This window comes from Rhincodon typus, chromosome 16 (assembly GCF_021869965.1).
Source record: "Rhincodon typus isolate 14 chromosome 16, sRhiTyp1.1, whole genome shotgun sequence".
Taxonomy (NCBI): domain Eukaryota; kingdom Metazoa; phylum Chordata; class Chondrichthyes; order Orectolobiformes; family Rhincodontidae; genus Rhincodon; species Rhincodon typus.
In genome coordinates this window covers 30,385,580-30,410,183 of record NC_063347.1, presented here as the reverse complement: position 1 = coordinate 30,410,183, position 24,604 = coordinate 30,385,580, and the positions used below count along the sequence as shown (strand labels likewise).

Here is a 24,604-nt window from a genome sequence, read left to right as displayed (position 1 = left end):
CATTCGGCCCTTCTGAAGGGTCACTGGACCTAAAGAGTTGACTGCTTTCTCTCCACTGATGCTGGCAGACCTGCTGAGTTTTTCCCCAGTAACTTACTGGTTTCTAATTATATAGAAATGTACAAGTTGCTACTTGGGGAGGCCAGTATGAAAACAGTGATAGTTACAAGTCTCTTGAGGACTATAAATGAAGTCCCATCTGGTCAAAGTGTCATGATGCACTGGAGGATGACAATGTTGTCACATTAGAGCAAGTTACTCATGACAATGTAGAATAACTCAGCACCCCATGTATAAACTAAAACAAACTTAAATGCACATGAAATTTGTAGATTTCTAGGACTAGCAAACCATTCAAGTGAATACAACATTGGGGAAGAATAAAAAACCATGTCTGGTAATTTGAAGCAATATCCAAGTTAGTTTTAAAACTAAGTCTACTCTAATACAGAAAGTAGATAGTTTTGCAGCAGTCATGGTATGGTTCAGCTTATTCAAGCTTTAAAAAAAGCATAAAAGTGTACACCCACCTGTTGGTATCCACAAGGATTTGGGAGTGAAACACTTTGTACAAGTCTTGTTTTATCTAACCTCCAACTTCTTAAAAAAAAAAGTGCAACTTACTGAAAAAGTTCAGTTGGACAATGGAAGTTTGCAAGAGAGTCACCCAATTTTGTAATAAAACCCAACACTAGGCACCCAGTTGACCAAACAGCAGATTGGAGCATCAGGTCCTTGAATATATGGCATGGATCAATCATTGACCATGAATGCAAACAAGCAGGTCACTCAAGTTTTCAATGTCACTGTTTAGATGGCCACTTTCCAAATCACACCCCCCAGCTAATATTTAACCAAATCTTGACTCTAAAAAGCCAGTCCTTTTAAGGAGGAAAGGAGTGAAGGGACTAAAGTTCAAATGCGATTGAATAAAAGCTTGTCACCCAAACGACAGCGAGATTATCCAAACACTAACGGATCATAGATTATTTTTACACGTTAGATTTATTGAAGTTGGGGGGGTAAGTAGTAGTAGTCAGGGACGGGTTGCAAGCGTTCGTTTTTTAAAAAAAAATTCAGAAGACGAAGCAGATTAATTCAATAGAGCGAGGCAGTAAAAGTGGGTTCAGAGGGCAAGGTGAGCGTTTCGCATTCCTCGTTCTTGTAGGAAATGTCTGCACCTGAAGGTACCACACCTTACTCTAATAGATGGCTATACGACCCAAAAGAAGAGTGAACCAGATTAGTCCAGATTTAAGAGAAGCGGTGCTCCTACCTTCCCGGTAACAAGTAGGTTTTTAAAAAAAAATACGAGTTCAACTCGGTAAAGCAAAAACAAACAAGTGACAACTGAGATTTACAAGCTCAACGGAATATACAGAACAATCGAATTTGGCAGCTGGTCATTTCAAAGCTTTTATAGTGAACACATTCAGATGTTAGTGCCTCGGAGATTGCATCCTGCAGCCCCAGAAATAAGTGATCATCCAGCTCTGCACTTTGTTGTCTCGGATTCTCCAGCATCTGCAGTTCCTACTATCTCTGATAAACCGACGTGTCGGGAAAGCGCAGAAAGTGACAAGTGGTTTACTGACCCAGTTTTAAATTCCACATTATAAAGGCGCTGGCGTGTAGAGAGGCTGCAACAGCTCGCAAGCATGCAGCTTTTGGAGGATCATGAAAAATTGAAGGCTAATCACCCAGGGATCAATACCCCTCATGGTTTCCTTTTTATTTTAAAAGAAAGGAGTATCTACCTGATGGAACAAGGGAGCTGACGAGTAACATTTCGCTTTAGCACGAAAAGTCAAGGAGTTAAAATGTAAACTTTTAAAAAGGGTCATGGAGAAAGAGGTTGCTAGAAGTGTTTGGACTCACCAATAGACACCAGCTTGATGTTCTCCCTCTCGAGGAACTCAAGCGCCACAGACACGTTCTCCAGCTGCATTTGCTTGAAGGTGGGTCTCTGGTGATACTTGCGGTACATTTTCTTCTGGCTGAGAACCTCGAGCAGGGCGATGAGCCGCAGCCCGTCCGCCAAGTCGGTCTGCAGATTGTGGATGCGCTTGTTGACACATTTTAGGTGTTCGTTGCACCAACGAGTGAAGGTGTTCTGCTGGATCCGTTTCCAGGGCGCGTCCTCGGCCAGGTCCTTCTCGGTGGCCGGCATCTCGGTGTCTTTGTCCCCAGGCTGCTCAGACTCTCTCCTCTGCACATGCGTGCTCATTGCCGCCGCCTCCTCCTATTTAACTCGTTCTCCGTTTCCGGGTTGGCAGCTACTGGCTGCAGCTTTCCCTGGAGCCTCCCTGCTGGCAAATGGAGAGTAACTCTTAACCAATATATTCAACACAGACAGTAGACAAGCGCACACAAAATCTGAAGCCGCGCGTCTGCTGCACAAACCCAATGACTCGCTTCTGCTCACATTTTAAACGTTCTCTGCTTACATAAACCAGGATTTAGTTTGGGTTCGTCCCGAACGATTGCCAGTCGATGGTTTTCGCCGGGGTAACAGAGGGACTTGCATCTCTTGTACAGATCGCAGAGAAATGTCATTGGTATTTAAAGGTGTGTGTGTGCACATCATGTATTCCCTTTCTTTCACATTGACAACTCAGCCTTAACTACCACCGACACACTCTGCAGATGACCACTCCAAGGACCTGGACAGCAAATGCTGCTGAGCTTTATGGGGCCTCACACCCAATTCCCGCCCAGTGCTGCCCTCACATCTGGTCCCAGAAACTGTCACTGGACTGTAAACAAAAGAGAGAAGGAATGCTGTCAGCACCATCACCCCTGCTGGCATTGAACCCACTACAATGTCCTTCACTAAGCAACTGAACACTGAAACAACAAACTCGGACGTACGTGGATCCCCACTACACACATCACGCATTTATCCACAATTCAGCATCTGATTTTCATCATAAATTTCTACGTTCATTCACAAAACCTGTTCTTCAAATCAGATGGGGAAAGGACAGATGAAAGGAATTACATGAAATACTCTTTAAGAAAGCTAGCATGTTTGGCCACATAGCCTCTTTGAGTATTGGAACATGCTTCAAAATCTTAAATCTTTTAATGCTTCAGGAACTGACACCAGTGGAAGTTCAGTAATTACTTGGTGCTGCCAGCATAAGAAAATAGGAAATAGGAGCAGGAGTAGGACACTGGCCTGTTTCACCATTCAATAAGATTATTGTTACACTGATCTTGGCCTCAACTCCACTTTCCTGCCTGTTCCCCATTACCCTTGAATCCCCTACAGTTCAAAATTCTCTTTATCTCAGCCTTGAATGTATTTAGTAACTCAGCCTTCACAGCTCTCCAGGGTAAAGAATTCCAAAGATTCATGACCCTCTGACAGAAGAAATACAACAGGGCTGTGTGAAATCAGCGGTGTGAAATCATGGCACATGCTTAGTGAGAAAATCAGTTATTTATCTTTAACCTGAAATAATGGCTTGATAGTTCTTTCAAAAAAAAGTTTCATTTACCTTACAACTGACAAATTAAGAGGTTTTGCCTTTACTTCAGTGGAAATTTGGAATACGGTTTTAAAACCATCCTAGAAGACAATTGTCAAAAATATTACATGTGAGAACAGTGAAGATAGTAAAGTCTGTCAAAAGGATTTTGCCTTGAATCCTTGTAAAATATTAGTGTCAGATTTTTCTGTAAAATGATTAACATTCAATAGCATTCTCTTCCCCTTTCCTCCCTAACAAGCACCCCCCCATTACCAGCTACTTCCTCCAAGCTCATTTCTAAATATCTGATGTTTTTCAAGGCATTGAATAAAGGATTTACAAGACCTCTTCAGCATCCTCATTTATCTCATCTTAAATATATGTATTATTGAGAATACAAAGGCTTAATTATTTACAAAATAACATAGAATTGTTGAGTTACTAGGAGGCCATGCGATCCATTATCTACATGCCTTTCTCCAAATGAGCATCTCACCTAGTAGCATGCTTTCTCCTCGTAACCCTGTATATTCTATTCTTTCTTTACAGATAACATTCCAAATACCTTTTGGATGCCTCATTTTGCCATGCCTCTACCACACTTGCAGGCAGCACATTCCAGATTTTAGCCACTCATTGTGTTGCAATTCCCTTCAATCCGTGTCCTCCCATTCTCGACTGTTGCATCAATAGGAACAGCTTTGCCCTTATCTGTTCTGTGCAGACTGGTCATGATTTTGAAAGCCTGTATCAAAACTCCTCTCAGCCTTTTCTTCTGCAAAGAAAATACTTCCCACTTGTCCAATCCGTCTAAATAGATATGTCACTACATAACAAATATTGCCACTGAGCTAAGGTGTTGGTAAATGAAAAACAAGGGCCCACAATTTAACCCAACTGGCCCTGCAGAATATAGCAGATGAACAACTAAAATAATGCAAATAAACCAAGGGCTCTGTTTCTACTGGAAACCTGCTGATTACCACTTTAACTTCGGAAATGGAACTACTGGTAAACAAACTGAAGGAAACAGACTGGTGCCTCATTACTAACTGGAAATCAGAGTCTTTGGATTGTCAACAAAAGGTCATCGGCATGTTCTGATGAAGGGTCGAGGCCCGAAACGTCAGCCTCTCTGCTCCTATGATGCTGCTTGGCCTGCTGTGTTCATCCAGCCCTGCACCTTGTTGTCATCGGCATGTTGCCAGATCTGCTCTGTATTTCCAGCATCTTCTATATTTATGTCAGATTTCTAGCTTTCACTTTGTTTTGGTCTCATCTTAGGATATTATTAGGGCCTGCTATAATTTTTAATTAGACAGGTCAGTAGTCCAGCAACAAACCCATCAACTTCCTGTGTAGAACCAAATGGCTGGCAGGATTTAAATTAAGGCTGACAGTTACAATACCATACGTTCCATTCGGGGGTAGTAAAGAGGTTTTTAGTCTTCTCACCCATCCCAAACTGGCCCGGACTAAAATTGCAATCCTTATAACTATATGCTAAAATTCTCTTGGTAATCCTTTACACCTGACTGCTTCAAAATCCTTCCTCAAATGTCTGCATGAAACCTTTGTCTCTGAACATACTTTCAGTTTGTCCCACCCCCCACCCTTAATCATTCATGCGTTTCACCTGAAGTCCACAATTTCTTTTGCAAAAGGTACCTTGTGATAATTAATTATCCTGTAGGACCTATATAAAAGCTATTGGAACTCTACCGTACTTTAGTGCATTTCTCAGAATATTTTAAAGTTTTTAACTCTTCAAGTCAGTTTCAGGTTTCAAATCACAAAACCACTTCTTTTCAATAACATCTGGCAAGCATTATGCTTGCACAGTTCATTGCAGCTGTGTAAAAAAGGTATGAATTTGTGTTGTGCCTACAATTACTCAATCAGTAAATTCCCCAAAGGATGAAGCTTAGACAGTAGGCAGGCTGCTTTCCACAGAAAAGAAGAAAAATCAAAAGGGAACAGTCACCTCAGGCTGTTTTTATGTACTTTCTTAAACTACATGTTGCATACAGGTCACTTGCTAGATCTCCCTATTGGATCAAAGTTTGGTGAGACATACCAAAGGGAATAAGAAAGTTACATAACAATTACTGAAAAACTAACAATTAGACAAAAATTTGGAATAAGTGATTTCAGACATGTTTCTGATGGTCAGCATGAACACATTGTAGTAACAGATCACCAAATAGTATTTCTTTAAAATAAAAAAAATACACCTTGTAATAAATCCATTAAATCTTACAGTGCAGAGGGAAGCTACTTGGCCAAGATTCCTGTCCCAGGTCTTTGAAAGTCCCATTTAATTAGACACACTTATCAATAGTCCTTCAAATATTTTCTTTTCAAAAGTAAATTCAATACACTCCAGAATTTACTTTTCAAAAGTAAGCATTGAATCTGCTTCCACCACCTTGGCAATGGAATCCAGATCATAACTGCAAAAAGTAACTTATCATTTGCCCCTTGTTTTTTTCCCAATTATATTAGTGACCTTTGGTTACTGATATTGCCTCCAGTGGAAACACTATGTATTTGTGTTCTCTAGAAATGCCTTTGTTGCAGGCAGACCTCCATCCACACAGCATGGTGAGGATGGCACTACAAGTGGCTGAAAATCTCTTTGCAGTGTGCTCCAATCAGACTGGAGCAGGAGACCTTTTCAACATCTTAAAAATTTGCCATCTACTGTTGTATAAGGGGACGCCATTGAATTCTGCCTACAAGGTGGTCGGCACGGTGGCTCAGTGGTTAGCACTGCAGCCTCACAGCACCAGGGACCTGGGTTCGATTCCAGCCTCGGGCGACTGTCTGTATGGAGTTTGCACATTCACCATGTGTCTGCGTGGGTTTCCTCTGGGTGCTCTGGTTTCCTCCCACAGTCCAAAGATGTGCGAGCTAGGTGGATTGGCCATGCTAAATTGCCCATAGTATTCAGGGATGTGTGGGTTATAGGGGGATGGGTCTGGCTGGGATGCTGCAAGGGTCGGATGTGGACTTGTTGGGTGGAAGGGCTTGTTTCCACACTGTAGGGATTCTATCTATCTATCTAAAATACATTGTATTCTCTCTTTCCAGAGAGAAACAAGTGGAGTGGGCATGTGACTTCTCCACAGTGCAGGGTGCCATTGACTGCATGCAAGTTGCTAAACTGGCATCACAGATGAATTGCAATGTACACCCATGTACAGCTGTATCAGTATTCATGCAGGTCAATGCCTGGTATCCTGGCAGCAGTTATGATACCTGTATTCTCTGCCAGTCAACTGTTCCATGGGCTTTTGAGCCACCATGAGGAACCAGAGGGTTTATATCTGCTGGCTCAGCACCTGGCTCAGGACTCTGTTGCACAAAACACGTACACCTGGACAGCATGCAGATAAGAAATGCAACACTGTCATATGAAACATCATCGTCAAGTGAATCATTAGGTTGCTTAGCAATGTCTTCCATTACATCTTCTGCTCTGAGTCACGCCTGCTGTCCTCTCCAAATGTCATGGTTAGTCATTGTCTGCTGCATCAAGCAGAACCTCAGCATTACGATAGCATAGCCCTTGTTAACAGCTCTAAAACAAGCAGCTCAGGAGAATGAAAGAGTAAGCCATAGCCCTTTCTGTTGGGTTGTCCATAAACAGCTCATTTGACTACCCCACAGTAAATGAAACCCAAATTACCATTCACCAATAATCTCACACTTTCTTTTCACCCTGTTACAGGTGAAAATGTTTTCTTCGCCACAATACTCAAATAAAAGCCACCACAAAGTCAACATTGGATGAATTGTTTAATAAAGTAAATTTACAATGTTCCCGCCTCCTAACTCTTCAAAGCCTTCACTACTTATAAAGGCACAGGTGAAAAAAATGTTGAAATAATGTCCGCTTTCCTGGATGAGAGCCACTCCAACAACACTGAAGAAAGACAACTTTCCACTTTCAAACAATCCATTTTACTGACACCTCATCCACCAACATAAACATTCACTCCCTCCACTACTGGCTACAGTGTGTTCAATCTACAAAACTCACCAAGGCATCTTGGGCTCTGTTAACAGCATCTTCTAATTGCAAACCTCTATCTGCTTTAAGAACAAGGGCAGCAAGTGACTGGGAAGACTGCTGCCTGGGTGTTCTGACTTGGAAATATATCAATGTTCCTTCACTGTCATTGAGTCAAAATCCTCAAACTAACTCCATATCAGCATTGTGGAATATTTTTACCATGTGGCTTGCAGATGGTCAAAATATTGCTTCAGTACCACCTTCTTCAGGGCAATTAGGAATTGGCAATACATGACGGCCAGTAATAAAAGAAAGGGAGTGAAGAGATGAGATGGTAAATTGAGATAATGATTAATGATTCATTCTTATGGCATTTGAAGATGTATTCACTAACCATGACTGTTGAAACTGTCATTGGACTATTTGCGGCATTGCATCCAGGTCCTTGGGATGTTAATCACCACAATTTTCGACACCCACTGCTTTTTGCAGGATCTCTTTAAATGGCTTCCTGATCTCCTTTGGATAGAGGATTTCTCTCCTCTTATTGTCTCGCCTCTTGTTCATTTCCTGTACCAGGGCCTCCAGGAAAAATTACAGGTAACTTTGCAGCACATTCTCTTCCCTGTTGAGATGATTTTTAATATTTCTGCTCTCCCAGCCACATCCAGCATTTTCCCTTTAGGAAATGCAGCTGACTTTAAATTGTGCAGGTTAACATTCACTGGTGCTAGTATATCACAACATTGAATGCGCTGCTTAAGTGTTCAGCGATCCAAAAGTGTACTGAACCTGTAGCTGTACAAGTTAGACATTGTAATGAGTAGCAGAACAAAGTTTGTATTTTATCAAATTTCACCGCCTTTGTTTTTAAAGTGTTGAGAAAGTGCAAATTCCACAAACACAGCTACCTGGTTAGTAATCTTATCTTTGTTGGGTTGTGCCCAAATACAATATATGAAAACAACTGGTGGGGCACTGACTCACTCTGATATAAACTGAAGAGGATATACATTACAAAGCCTTAACCGCAAGGACACATTTAAACTTATTGATATTGGCGGGTTAATATTTAGGCTGGTTATCTTATCTACAAACATTCTGCTTCTAAGTATCTTTTTTTCTGTACTGATCGGCTTGAAAAGCAAGTAACTCAAAATGTGCAAACCATGTTACAATATTAACATTGAAAGTAGCTCAGAAGCAAAGCTAGAGAAGTAACAGTGGCAGTTTTATCAGGTTCAAAATTCTGAAATATAAGCTCCATTTCTTTTCAGTGTGCAAGACCTGAAGGTAGATGACGTCAACTAAGCCCTTAAGGCTAATATGAAGCATGGAGATCGTACTTTAGGAGTAAAGGCCACACCTTGTTCTGTTGAATGAAACCCGACTTGAATCTAAAAGCTTCCACAGCGACAAGAATATTGCACAATGTCTAGTTCAAAAACAGTCATGCATTTTACACATCCTTTACAAAAAATCCCTTTATTACTCACCGTGCGGCCAGAGAGTCTTTGATGCTTGTTTTAAACTTTCAGTACAAGGGACTGCTTACAAACAGCAGGGAGAGTTTTACAAATGAGCACTCCTGCTGCAAAGCTTCACGTAGCAGTCGTCTGTATTGTCAGCAGGCCTTGCAGGATTTTCCAGCCATTAAAATTAATAGATGTCAAATTCTGCAAACGTACTAACATTTGACCTCTGTGCTAAAATTTCCAGTATTTCTTCTTGGCATAAGCACGCACTTAGCAAAGCTGGGTCCTTACTTCTGAAAAACACAGTGTCAGTTTCCAAAGGAATTGCTGTCATTGGAGAAAAAGTATTTAAAATGGTATACCACCACAGAGGTAAGGACTGACAGTGATTAGCACTGCTGCCTCACAGCCCAGGACCAGGGTTGGATTCCAGCCTCGGGTGACTCTGTGGAGTTTGCACATTCTCCCTGTGTCTGCATGGATTTCCACCGACTGCTCCGGTTTCCTCCCACAGTCCAAAGATTTGCAGGTTAGGTAGATCGGCCATGCTAAATTGCCCATCATGTCCAGGGAAAAGCAAGCTAGGTGGATTGACCACGATAAATGCAGGGTTACAGGGATAGGGTGGGAGGCTGGGTTTGCCGGTGGTGGGGGGATACTCTTTGAAGGATCAGTGCAGACTCTATGGGCCTATTTTCTCTCCTCTTGTTCATCTTCTGCAGCAGGGCCCCGAGGAAGAATTACAGGTAACTTTGCAGCACATTCTCTTCCCTCTCTTCTATCTGCACTGTAGGGATTCTATGATTCTATGACTGAATTTCACTTCAGGTGTGCTCCTTCTTACCAATCTCACCTCTCCTTTGTGGCAGCTACAGCTTTACCCTCAGGGTCACCATCCCCTGTGCCCATGTAACCAACCTCAAACCAGACAGCACATGTGGAGGGCAGTATGAGACCAGAAAAAAAACCCATCGCTTCATTTATAGATCCTTGAAAAAGGAATGCCCAAAATGCTCATAAGGGCAATAAAGGCTGTCAGATTTGGGCCTTCTGGCAGCTTTCTAAAAATAGTGGCTAGAAGATCTCTAGCCCAGATGTGTGTTCTGTTGACCATGTAAAATAAAACAATTGGTACTGTTTCAAAGCCTCAAGATGTTTGCTATCCACCTCTTCTCAGATCCTCCAATCTGTAGCTGCTGGGTACACACATTTAGGGCTGCTGTTCCCATTCTGTTTCCTCCTCTGACAGATAGAGACTCAGAAAAATGAAGTAAGATTTGAGGTCCTATCATTCTGTCTGGATTTGCTTGTAATTAACTTGTAATACATGTGAATGTTCTAGATGTTAAACCACTCCAGAGAAATCCCCTGATCCATGCATGAAATATAATGGGAACATACGCCCAGCATAATAGGTCTCCATCCCTTTTCTCTATTTTGTTCCCTGGACCTAGTACATTTATTAGCACCATATCCACAAACATTCACCAATGCTCAGTAGCAGCAGAATGTACCATCTACAAGATACACTGAAGAAACTCACCAAAGCCTCTTAGATGACACCTTCCAAACCCACAACAACACCAAATATAGAAGGATAAGGGCAACAGAAAAATGGAAATACCACCATCTGCAAGTTCTCCTCCAAGCTACTCACCACACAGACTTGGAAATATAATCCCCATTCCTTCAGTGTCACTGGGTCGACATCCTGGAACTCTGTCCCTAACAGCATTATGGGTGTACTAACACCAAATGGACTGCCGTGATTCAAGAAAACATCTCACTACTACCTTCGAGGTTAACTAGAGATGAACCCAGCTAGGAATGCCTACATCCCCTGAATGAATAAAACAAAACTTTCAGTGTGGCAGAGGTAAATTGACATGAATGATACATGGACAAATGTTAGATAGTCTGTGCTACCGCTGGGATCACTTCATAGACTCCCCATGATTCAGAAACTGCTATCTGATGAATTAAGTTTAATGACACAATAAAATATTCCAGCATTTAAAGACAGGCCAGCAAGACGGTAACTCTTATAAAAAATATGTCTTGTAAGAATTTTCCAACTAAAGATGGTGCATAATATGAATGTGTTAAAGTAAAATGTTTGATATGTCTAGTAAATAATCTGGGAATATGAAACAAGAAAAATTGACTGTATAATTGTACAGACTATAAGAAGAAATATGACAATATTTCCACAAATTATATTCATTGCAAAGTTAGCGCATTCCGAAATCAAAGTTGACCATATGATCAACTTAAAGCAAGACTCTGAGTCCTATATTCCTCTATTGTTAGGTCATTATGTACTTTAGTATTGGAGCTGCTGAAAATGTGAAAATTCCTCACCAAATAATAGCCCATTCCTATCAGAAACTCATGAAAAGCAATGTCTTCTCTTAACCAAATACATTGAGGACAGAGTGGGGAGGCCAGTCTAAAAAAAGAACTGTAACAACATTATTTGTAGAACATAGCTTGTCATTTGGCATCCTTTGATCTAAATCCAACAATTACTTTTCTTCTATTTTCTATACCTTAATTATACAATAAACTGACTTGTAATTATGTGGGAATTCAGCATTAAACCTGATGCTGTACTTCAAATTTTACTTCAAAAGGTAAATTTTGCCATTTAAGTTCACACTACAATGAAGTCTTAAAAATCCATGTATAAATAACATATGAAATAGCTGTACCAAGCCTTGGATGTCATTTATGTATATCAACTACACGATATTTATAATATTATCCTAAACTTTCAGCCAGATTGTTTACAGGTCTTAAAGGCCTGAGGAAGACTTTAATCTAGTTCATAGAATCCCAACAGTGTGGAAACAGGCCATTTGGCTAACTAGTCCCAGCCAACCTCCGAAGAGCATTCCAAACCAGTCCCATCTCCATACCCTTTCCCTGTAACCCTGCATTTCCCATGACTAACACACCTAACCTATACATCCCTGAACACTATCGGCCAATTTAGCATGACCAATCCACCTGACCACACATCTCTGCACTGTGGGAGGAAACCGGAGCACATGAAGGAAACCCACATGGACATGGGGAGTACGTGCAGACTCCACACAGACAGTCACCCGAGGGTGGAATTGAACCTGAGTTTCTGGCACTGTGAGGCACCAGTGCTGACCACTGAGCCACCATGCCGCCCTCAAGTGCAACGACTTTGGATGTTTTCCTGTATTGAAGGCGCTATAAATACACAAGTTGTTTTTATAGGAAGATTGCTTCAAGTTTCACATGAACCAAAATTAAATGTCCAATGTTGAGGTTGGTTGGCTCGCTGAGCTGGTTTCTTGTTTTGTTACCATGCTGGGTAACATCCTCAGTGCAGCATCCGATGAAGCAACATGAACACCAACTGGCTACAAAAAGACACGACCAATACTCGCTCATCTCAAGCCACATGGCCAAGGGGAACCACAACTTTGACTGGGACAACACCAAAATCCTGGGACAAGCTAGGCAGAGACAGGCACAAGAATTCCTAGAAGCCTGGCACTCCACGAAGCATGCTATTAATAAACACATTGAACTCGACCCTATATACATCCCACTACAAAGGAAAACCAAAGGCTTCATCGGAGGCTGCACTGAGGATGTTACCCAGCATGGTAACGAAACGTCTGCGAAACAAGAAACCAGCTCGGCGAGCCAACCAACCTCAACACCCACAACCCGAACTACAAATCTACTCCAAAACCTTAAATGCTCAATTTACCTGACCTTTGTCACAATTAGATATTTCTGATGAATATTACCACTGGGTGAAATACCTATAAGACTTCTACGATTATAAATTAAAATATTAAGAATTGCATCAATGAAAAACTACATGTAAAAAAGCATGTAAAAAGTAAGGAATTCTAAAAAATGAAAGTAAATTAGCATTCCACTTGGCATTGGTTACCAGAAAATACAGTTTTAGGAAGGGAATTAGGTAGAATATTCATGCAAAAGGGTTGACGGAAGCAAACTCAATGGTAATTTTCAAAAGCAAATTTGATCTGTACTTGAAAAGGAAAGTTTTGCAATGCTATGGAGAAAGACCAAGGGAGAGGGTTTAATTGAATGGCTCTTTCAAAATTCTGGCACAGTAACAATGGGCAGAATGACTTCCTTCTGCGCTGCGAGATTCTGAAGTGTTTCTATATGATTAGCATTGCACTTCAAAGAATTTCTGTTCACTCCCAGTATCTTATTTAAAACTACAATTGCTCAGTTGCTAGCAAATATATCAGGGAGTCTGAGGTAAAGATGGCACACATTAGGACACAAGATGTTACAAGATTCTTTGTATGTCTCTGTAGGTTGATTTGGAAACTTAGAAACAATCCATTCCATGGTTTCAATCTTTTAACAACACTTGGAGGGGACTGGGTACAATAGCAGATCCTTAGAATGCTGAATACATTAAAGCAATAGAATTAGGGCCCTACGTTTGAACACTGTCGAGACAGATGGTAATATGATTGTTAATACACTAAAATGAAACAAGTCAGAGCATGCTCCGGTCACAAAATTGACTGCTTAGATTCATTCACTGATTGGGCAACTTGACTCCGAGGGCCTGTAGAAATGACATATAGGCTCTTGCATTAATGCAACTAAGCTTGAGGAATACAACCAGAACAAAGTAGAATCAACTCTAACTGCACCTAAATTACATTGCAAATAATCTGAGAATGCTGCTGGTGTTGGTGGGAAAGATGTGTTATTTTCCCCACAAAACATTATATACCTTAATAATCCCAATCTTCACAGACATCAAATATATTTACAGTAGCTAAAAATCCTAACACTGGAAACGGATAGGCAATACACCACCACTTTTTAATGGTCTGATAGATTTGTGTCCAGAATCTAACTGGCCTCAGATTTACTACCCATATGTGTTGTGAATGAGCCTCTTGTTTTGTATGTAGAAAGAAGAGTAGGTCACTTCTCTACATGTAGAAGAGTGTGGCTGATCTGTATTTTAATTCTTTTCACGTGCTTTGGCTTTGTATCCTCGTAAACTTGTACCTAGCAAAAAGCTAACAAGTGTAAATAATTCATTAAAGCATCCACTGCTTTTTGCTAAAAAGTTCTTCAGATAGGGGAGGATAGAAATGTGGAACTGTTTTGTATCCTCTTTCCTGATTTGTGGATTTTGATTTTAAGGTTATGTCACCTGGCTTATGTAAGGACTGCTCCTGGATGCCTATTGCTTGACTCAAGAGCAAAATTAAAACGAACTTGTGAACATTGTCTGGAGGGTAATGTCAGATACAAGGTGAATTAATATACTCAAAAGATGAGAAAAACATATTTTACAAGTTTAAAAGTGGGTGTCTGTTATCAGATACCCTGACAACTTTTTCCTTGTATTTCAGAGACATTGTAACTCCTGTCACCATCCAGAAAGACATCAGAAACAGGTGCATGAGATAGAATGCTCAATGTGGGCCAAATGTGCACATTTAACTGTTTCCAATTGACTGTAGGAATTAATGTTAATTTGAAGTAAGAACATGCCTGAAGCAATTCAGGTTCATTCAGGAGATGGTGTTGCCAGAGGCCTTATACAGTGGGATTATAATTCCAGGTCATTTCCCAGCATATTTCCATTGATAAAACCAAGAGGTGACAAAGAGGACTGATTAGGTAGTCAATATAGCTTTGTGCATGGGAAATCGTGTCTCACAAATTTGATTGAGATTTTTTGGAGGACATAATGAAAAATATTGATGAGGACAGAGCAGTTGACAGTGTCTATATTAACTTTACTAAAGCGTTTGACAAGGTAGACTAATTAGTAAAATAACATCACATTGAATTCAAGGAGAATTTGCCAATTGGGTTCAAAATTGGCTTATGGTAAGAGTCAGAGGGTGGAGATGGAGGGCTGTTTCTTAGATTGGAGGCCTGTGACCAGCGGTGTTCCACAGAGATTAGTCTTGGGACCACTTATTTGTCATTAATATAAAAAATTTGGATGAGAATTTAGGGGGCATGGTTAGTAGGTTTGCAGATGACACCAAAGTTGTGATATAGTCTACAGTGAAGATGGTTATCTAAGATTACAAAGGGATCCTCAATTAGGCTAATGAACTGAGGAGTGGTAGAGGGAGTTTAATTTGGATAAATGTGAGATATTGCATTTTGATAAAACAAACAAGGGCAGGTCTTATACAGTTAATGGTAGGGCCCTGAGTAGTCTTGTCAAACAGAGACACCTAGGGGTTCAGGTTCATAGTTCTTTGAAAGTTGCCTCACAGGTAGTCAGGGTGGTTAAGAAAGCGTTTAACACACCTGCCTTCATTGCTCAGATCATTGACTATAGCAGTTGGGACATCATATTGAGGTTGTAAAGGACTTTGGTGTGGCCACTTTTGAGGCACTGTGTACAATTCTGGTCGCCCTGCTATAGAAAGGATATGATTAAATTGGAGAGGGTTCAGAGAAGATGTTGCCAGGACTGGTGTGTTTCAGTTATAAGGATAAACTAGGACTTTTTTCACTGGAGTGTAGGAGATTGAGGGGTGACCTTATAGAGGTTTATAAAATTATGAGAGACATAGATAAGGTGATTGGCAAAGGTGTTTTCCCTAAGGTGCGGGAATTCAAAACTAGGGGGTATATATTTAAGGTGAGAGGAGAAAGATTTATATGGGACCTGAGGGTCAACTTTTTCACATAGAGCATGGTTCATATGTGGAATCATCTGCCAAAGAATGTGGTAGACAGCAGGTATAGTTACAACATTTAAAAGACTTATGGATAGGTACATGAATAGGAAAGATTTAGAGGGATATGGGCTTAATGCAGTCAAATGGGACTAGTAGTCATTTGGAAAACTTGGTCAGCATGGGCGAATTGGACTGAAAGGTGTATGACTCCGTGCTGTATGACTCTATGACTGTAGGCCAGAGCAGGTGATTATATCGTGTTCCTTTGAAAGGGGATGAAAGAAATAAATCAATTTCTGGATTTGCCAAGCCAGTGACATTCACGATGGGTCAGGAATCTGTCGACTGCAAGGTCAAAGATCTGAAGTCTGTTCAGTGGGGAGAGGATAGGAACTGCAGGAACTATCATCCATCATTGTGCAGCGAGTGTGCGACCATGCACAATATGCCCTGGCAGTTAATGCCTGACAACCTAACGAGGAATATAAAAACTGACAATAAGACCTTCTTTAAATGTATAAGTAAAGGAACAGAGAGGTCAAAGTGAACATAGGCTCCTTAGAAAACGAAACTGGGGAGATAGTTCTGAGGAACAGGAAGTAGCAGAGGAATTAAACAGATATTTTTCAATAAATAAAAACCAAAAGGACTGCAGATACTGTAAATCAGAAACAAAAACATAAGTTGCTGGAAAATCTTAGCAGATCTCACAGCACCTGTGAAGAAAAAAGCAGAATTAACATTTTGGGTCCAGTGACCTTTCCTCAGATATTTTGCATTAGTCTTTATGGTGGAAGATACTTTGAATATCCTGTTAATACTAAAGAATAAGGGGGAGGAACTAAGTGCCATCACTATCACCAGAGAAGTAATATTAGACAAACTAATGGAGCTAAAGGCAGATAAGTCTCCTGACCCTGATGGGTTTGCATCTGAGGATAGTGAAAGAGATAGCAAATGCATTGGTTGTAATTTTCCAAAAATCTTTGGATTCTGAAGAAATACCAGAAGATTGCCAATTTTCCAATGTGATACCCCTATTCAAAAAGGGAGGCAAAAAGCAGGTAACTATAAGCTGATGAGCCTAACATCTTTTGTTGGAAAGGCATTGGAATCAAGAAAGGAAGTAACAGCAGAATATTTGGAAAATTATAACTTAATCAAGCAAAGTCAGTATGGCTTCATAAAAGGGAAATTGTGTCTGATTAATTTATTAGAGTTTTTGGAGGAAGTCTCAACCAGGGTGAATAGAGGGGAACCAGTAGATGTGTGTATTTGGACTTCCAGTAGGCAGTTGACAAGGTACCTCACAAAAGGTTAAGCCATAGCATAAGAGGCCACAGGTGTTGCAGGTAGTATATTTGCATAGATAGAGATTTGGCTAATGGATACAAAACAGTGAGTTGGGATAATTTGTTCTTTTCTAGATTGGTGACCCGTGACTTGTAGGGTTCCACATAGATCAGTGCTGGGACTGCAACTGTTTGCTATATATTAATGACTTAGAGAAAGGAAATGAAAGTATTGTAGTCACATTTGCAGGCAACAGAAAAATAGGTAGAAAGACAGGTTGTGAGAGGGATACAAACAGTTTACAGAAAAATATTGATAAGTTAATAAATGGACAAAAAGTTGGCAAATGGTGCATAATTTGTGAAAATGTGAAGTTGTTCATTTTGGAGTGGAGAACCAAGGAACAGAATATTATTTAAATGGACAAAAACATAGAAAGCTGCAACACAAAGGGACTTGGGGTTACTTCGGCATGAAACACAGAAAGCTAGCACACAGGGTAAGAAAGTAATCAGGAAGACTAAGGGAATGTTAGCCCTTACTGCAACTGTACAAGGTGCTGCTATGACTACATCTGCAGTACCGTGAATGGTTATGGTCCCTTATTTAAGAAAAGATTGAATAATACAATACAATTCAATTCAGCAGGAACAGGCCCTTCAGCCCACCAAGCCTGCACCAATTCCTAGTCCTTATTTACACTCACTACCTATTGCCCATTCACGGTTTCTATCCCTCTGTTTGCCTTCCATCCATGTATCTATCAAGATACGACTTAAACATTGCTAACATGTCTGCATCTACCATCCGCATTGGCAGTATGTTCCAGGCACCCAGAAACCCTCTGCGTGAAAATTTTCCTTGCATTTCTGCCCTAGACTTACCCCCTCTCACCTTGAACCTGTGCCCACTTGTAGGTGACCTTTCCATCCTGGGAAAAAGCATCTGACTATCCAATCCATCTATGCCTCTCATCATTTCGTAGACCTCTATCAGGTCACCCTTCAGTCTCCGTCTTTCCAGTGAAACTGGAACAGTATACTGTTAGCAGGTACAACAGCATTTTTACCAAGACAACTGGTTTTGAATTTAGCCAATTAATTTAAACCACGACCTAGATACCAAAAACCAATTGGATTTGGATCTGATGATTTTGACAACTTAGGACCAATCCTTAGGAACAGGCTCAAAGGGCAAAATGGCCTACTCCTGCTCCTATTTCTTATGGTCTTATGCACACCCTGAATGAAGGCTATCCCTTTTGCTTTGACTGATGCTTGCTGACAATGATGACAAATTTCCTTCCTCTGTGTCTGCAATAAATGGCAAGCAAGGTAGAAGTAATATAAGCCCCATTTCTCTTGCTGAGGGGTCAAAGCACAAAAAGGCAAAGCAAGGCAGGGGGAATTATGAGTATCCAAGTAGCTCAGAGTGAGTGAGTGCTGGGACAGTGAGGAAAGAGCCAGAGATATAGCCTAGTCCAGTTCATGAGCTGGACGTATGTCCTTGAGAACAGTGTCTTTTCTGTAGCATTACAATATTAGTTGCCAGTGCAGCCTGACATCCAGCATTGAAGTGCAAAACCAAGCTGTAAGTGGATTGGAGAAGTGTCATGAGGGTTTTTAATAATTTGGCACACATCAGATGCCAATGTTTGTGAATATGGGTTATATGTGGCCAGTACTGTACAATGTGCCCTGAGATATTGGTGCCCTTGGAGGTCCTTTGGAGCAAGCAAGCTGAATTTGCCAAGTTTCTGTTCTGTTTTCCATGTCAAGTTTTCTTGACATCTAAATTGTTTGGTGAATTTGGAAAGATCGGAAACTGATAATTAATGATTTGGACTGTCAAACAGGATGTTCAACAATCTCCCTTAATTGGCAACTCACAGCTGGCCAGTGCGATATTTCCTTCACCACTTGTAAAAAGCATAAAAGATGGAGTGAGGTGTTCCCAGTGTCGAGATCAGTGACACATTTTGCCATGTCGTACAGACCCTTATAAGATTCCATCCATGGTTTATCTCATCTTATTGAACTCCATGAATAAGGCTTCCAGTGATCCACAAACAATGGGTTCCTCCCTTGGCCATGGTGCTTCATTTCCATTCCCTTCAATGGAAGCACTGATAGCTGTGGTTACATTTACTTCAGTGCAGCTGATAAGCGGCAAGTAAACTCCATGTCATAGAAATACCAGGTAATAGCCATCTCCAATAAGAGAGAAGCTAAACATCTCCCCTTGATATTTAATGGTATACCATAACCTAATCCCCCAATATCAATATTCTGGGGTTACCATTGACCAGAAACTGAACTGAGTTAGCCATATAAATGATAAATTCTCCCATTGCTTCAACAGATAAGCATTCAGAAAAGGTATAACAGATTAGAGCGTTGCATGTCTGATGTTACACTAAGAATTAATTTTCATAAGCAATTCCAAAGACTGCATATGAAGTCAGTATTAGAAGGATGGATGAAGTCAATAGCATCGCACTAGGCTCACTTATCCTGATTTATCCTCACTTATCCTCACTTATTAACTGTTTCAACAAATTTTGAAATTGCCCTAACTTGTCTTCCACCATGTATTGGAATGTAGCTTGAAAGTTCTGAGGTTGACTCTCAGATTATTGTTACACCAAAGCAATGTCCTGTAGTGTGAATTCCCAGGCTCAGCTGGCAATGTTCACACTGTGACTACAACAGTAGGTCAGTGGCTGGGAATTCTGTGGCAAGCAACTTGCCTCCTTTCTTCCTGACTTTTACATCATTGACAAGACAATTCAGGAGTGTGATAGAATACTCTCCAATTGCCTGGATCAGTAGAGCTCCAACAACATTCGAGGCTCAAAACCATCATGACAAAGCACTCCAATTAATTAGAGCCCCATGCATCACCTCCAACATTCACTCCCTCCTCCATCAACACATAGAGGCAGCAGTGTATACCATCTAGAAGATGAGCTGCAGCAGCTCACCAAGGCTCCGGCACCTTGTGACCCACAACCTCTGCCTTCTAGAAGGACAATGACAGCAGACAAATGGTCACTCCAATCCCTGCAAATTATGTTCCAAGCCATTCACCACCCTGATCAGAAATAAATTGTCACCCTTTCTCTGTTGCTGGGTCAAAAATTGGCAACTCCTTCCCTATGAACACTGTGAAAGTATCTGCACCAGAAGCACCGCAGTAGTTCAAGAAGGTAGGATCGCCACCACTTTCTCATGAGCAATTAGAGACATACAATAAATGCTGATGTGCCACATCCCATTCAAGATTAAAGGAAAGCTCTTTTTGAGAAGTGCATAAGGTCTATTAGAAGATTAATGTAAGATATTGCATTTTGGTAAGGCAAATCGGGGCAGGTCTTACACATTTAATGATAGGGGAATGTTGCCAAACAAGGAGGCCTTAGGGTGCAGGTTCATAGTTCCTTGAAGGATAGTCTGGATAGTGAAGAAGGTGTTTGGTACACTTGCCTTTATTGGTCAATGCATTGAGTATAGGAGTTGGGAGGTCATGTTGTGGCTGTACAGGGCATTGGTTAGGCCACTTTTGGAATACTGGTTCAGTTCTGGTCTCCCTGCTATAGGAAATATGTTGCTAAACTTGAAAGGATGCAGAAAAGCTTTACAAGGATTTTGCTGGGATTGGAGGGTTTGAGCTACAGGGAGAGGCTGAATAGACTGGGGCTATTTGCCCTGGAACGTTAGAACCTTATAGAAGCTTATAAAATCACTAGAGGCATGAATAGGTTGAATAGCCAAGGTCTTTTTTTCCCAGGGGAGTCCAAAATTAGATGGTATAGGTTTAAGATGACAGGGGAAAGATATAAAAGGGACCTAAAGGGGTAACTTTTTCATGTGGAGGGTGGTATGTGTATGGAATGAGCTGCCAGAGGAAGTGGTGGAGGCTGGTACAATTACAACATTTGAAAAGCATCTGGATGGGTATATGAAATAGGAAGATTTTAGAGAGATAGGGACCAAATGTTGGCAAATGGGATTACATTAATTTAGGTCGACATGGATGAGTTGGACTGAAGGCTCTGTTTCCGTGCTGTACAACTCAATGGCTCTATAACTGGGTACTCCTGAACACATTACTCAAACACGGCTTCGAGCTCTGCGGCGCTGAATGTACCGTCAGTAAGTCAGTAGCACATCAAGCTGGACCACACCCTAAAATCATTTCAAGGCGGAGGGAACACAACATTCCCACAAAGTTTCAATGGGAATGGGCGCGGCTGAACCGCAAATTGTATCCCTAGTTCTGGGAATAACTGCAAAGAATTTTTAGCTGCTTATTTTTAATAAAATAACAAATGCGACATAGAAGGTGGAAACGCATAGAAAATGAATAGAGCATGGCCTGATTCGAAGTTATTTTCCGGTAACCATTTGGAACTTCATTTGTTTGCAGAGGCGTGATCAGACATCGATCAAATAGCTAGGAATTTATACAGGCGTGTTCACACAGTAATAAATAGATGAGGTATAAGGCGCAGCTTAATTAACACATTGTCTGTTACTGAATCAACAGTATGTGCTTACCCTGCACAATATTGTTTCGTAGTGTGGATATAGGAAATTACAAATTCGTAGTGTCAACAGTAACTAGGGTGGGGAGCAGTTGTTTTTTTTTAGTTTATCGCACTGCTACCCCCTACTGGTATCTTAGTGTACTCTACCACAAAATCTAACTGGACAGCCGTTAGCACACCAGAAGTTTAATAGTAATTTTACCATAATAACAGAAGTCTACAATTATTGGAGAAGTTATACGGGCACAGATTTCCACTCATTAGTAGACATTTTAACGTTTGCGTTAATAGTTAAGCAATTGCATAAGAAGTCACTAGTTTTACATTTGGTCTGAAGATGTTTTAATGCAAATAACTTTGGTGTGGCGGCATTGTAAGTGTGGTCCGCTCTCCTGCAGCTATTCAGCATGTACAATGTTTTAAAATCACAGTAAAAGGCAAAATTGGTTTCTAGAGCAACTGTCTGGTGGGGCGAGGTTTTACGTTCTGACATTAAAGTATCAGATTTCATTTCATAAAGAAAAATAATGCAAAACATCACCATCTGTAAAAATCTTCTACAACCTATGTTTTTCTTCTTAATTACCTCAATAAGCTGTTTGATGCTAAATGCAAAAATATTTTTGCTTCAGGATGTAGATTAATAATTTTAAAATAATTTTTAAATAATTTTTAAAAGTGCAAGCATCTATTTAATTATAAAGCAATTTTTTTTTTCATTTTTTGTACTTGCCCCTCTTAACAAATGTAATTTTCAGTAGGACACTAAATCCACTTAATACTCATTTAACCATACATTTTTCTTTAGCTCTAAACTACAGTTTGAAATGGCATTATAGTTTTGACAAGAATTTTGTCTTGGGTATCATCATGGACTGGCAATCCAGAGGTTGTCAATTTAACTATCATCATTGGCAAGTTGTATACTTTATTTCAATATATGTAATGACTTTGAGCAGACAGCAGAAAATATTTATCATGAAAGAAACAAAATAATAGGTAAATCAGAAAAGATAACCAGGGAAATTCACAAAGAAATCAAGAAAGAAGTTTGATGAAAGTAAAAATAAGTTTTACAAATAATGTATGTTGATGTTGTTAAAAAGTGTTGAGGGATAGGTCAAACAATTATGTCAGACCTTGACGATGGGCAAATTGCTAGAATCAATGTTGAGGAATAGGATAAACTATTATTTGGAAAGTGCGATGCAGACTATACGACTTATGTATATTTCTAGTATAATTTATTGTAAGTTTGTTTTTTTTTGAGTTAGTAACATATGGGTTTTCTGGGTGACTGGAGTTAATAAATGACTTGTATATCTTTCTGTAGCCTTACTGATTTCTTTTAAAACAGATTTTTTGAGCACTTATTGGGTTTTGCATACAATTGTAGAGTTTTAGAACCAAACAAGGTAAACAAGCTCCAGTTTAGAAGGTCAGAAAGTTTAATCTAAAGGAAAATATACATTGCTCAGAGAAAGATTTTTTTATGGTTTTGCAGCTGTCTTGAGGTCCTTGGATAAAAATGGCTGTATAATCCAATGCTCCAGAAATGGGAAGGATATAGGGAAACTAGATTACCTTAGAGAAAGGAGTTAGTGATAATCCCAAAGTATAAGTATTGGAATAAAATCCTGAAGAGGACTTGAAGCTGAGTTTGAATTCAGTTATATTACAGCCAGGAATAAGCTATCAGAGGTTCCAGTGTAGGAATTAATTACCTTCAGGTGTTAGGAAAAGAGTTTTTCCCTTTGGTTTAAGTACTGGGTGTCTGGAATTCACAGCTCAACTTGGTCGTGGAGGCAAAAACTCTCACCTCATTTAAAAGAAAGCTGGATCTGCAGCTGAAATATGATAAGCTGCAGGAAAAGGGGCTGGTAAGTGGGATTAGAACGGGTGGCTGGTTTATTCAGCTGGTACAGACATGGTGGGCTGAATGGCTTCATTTTGTGCTGTAACCTTTCCAAATTTTGAACTTTTAAAACAAAGTTTGAACGCACAGAAGTGAAACATGGTGAGGAAAACAGAATGGAGACATGTCTATTATTTTTTCTTAGCTTGTCTGCACTTGTGTAAATGTGAAATTATCTCAAGGATAATGTACAAAATCCAAAGAGGAATAATGTAGTTTGGACAAAAAAACTGATTACAATATAAGAGGATCATACTTCAATTAATGGGAAAGATGATATTGAATTTTGAAATGATGGTCTTTCCCTTCCAATTTTGTTTACAACAAATCATGAAATATATGATAATACAGAGGGACCACGATGGTATTTGCAGAGGAGTGGCTGAAATGGAGATTACTCAATTGTATCTTGAGCCATTAATAAGGATGAGTTCTTTAACTGGAAAAAGACTAGGTAAAAGTAAAGTGAGTCTAAAACAAAAAGCTGTCAGCAAGTGGCAGCTACATCTGTTCAGAGAAAATATTTATTTCCTCAAACAAACCGGACATATTTCATTGGACAGATGGCTGTAAACTACCTACTTAGCTTCTCGTGATCTGCAACGAGGCTGACAAGGAACATTCTATAATGTGTTAATTGATCTGATGTTTTTTTTTCTCAAATCTTTGATTTTATTGTACAAAATCCAATTCAAAGGAATAACATTTTATACACAATTTTGGATTCATTCAATAATATTGGATGTCTATTAATCTCATGATGTACAAATTCTTTTTGATTGTGTACCACAAGAATAAAATAATAATCTAACAACGCAGTGGGAGACAATTTAGCTCTTCTACATGTGCTAACTCTCTGAAAATGCTGTCCAATTAGTTGCAATCCCTGTTCTTCTCTGCCCACAACCATTACATGGTGGACATTCAGCTCTGGATAATCTGGACAGCAAAGAAGTGAAACGTTTGACAAGTTTACTCTGGACTGCTTTCTGGTGGTCAGGTGCAGAATGTTATTAGTTAGCTTCTGAATATGATATATTATATATCTGTATATATGGATAGAGAAGGGAACTAGTGGAAGATATACTAAAGATTTTTAAAAGCTACAATGGGTAATGTACTCTAGTAAACTACAATCAATTGTTTGAAAGTAGTCAATAACCTTTTAAAATGGCTA

The 24,604-nt window shown here is 40.0% G+C and overlaps 1 protein-coding gene across 2 annotated transcripts in view; it reads right to left on the bottom strand.

The window, feature by feature from the left end:
- Positions 1 to 24,604, bottom strand: part of LOC109929423 (filamin-B) — a 133,706-nt gene that overhangs the window by 96,781 nt on the left and 12,321 nt on the right. For both annotated transcript variants that reach the window (XM_048606251.1, XM_048606252.1), the window contains exon 2: positions 1,879 to 2,307. In XM_048606251.1, coding sequence (XP_048462208.1) covers positions 1,879 to 2,227 — 349 coding nt within the window. In that variant the 5' untranslated portion in view covers positions 2,228 to 2,307. The remainder of the gene's footprint in view (positions 1 to 1,878; positions 2,308 to 24,604) is intronic.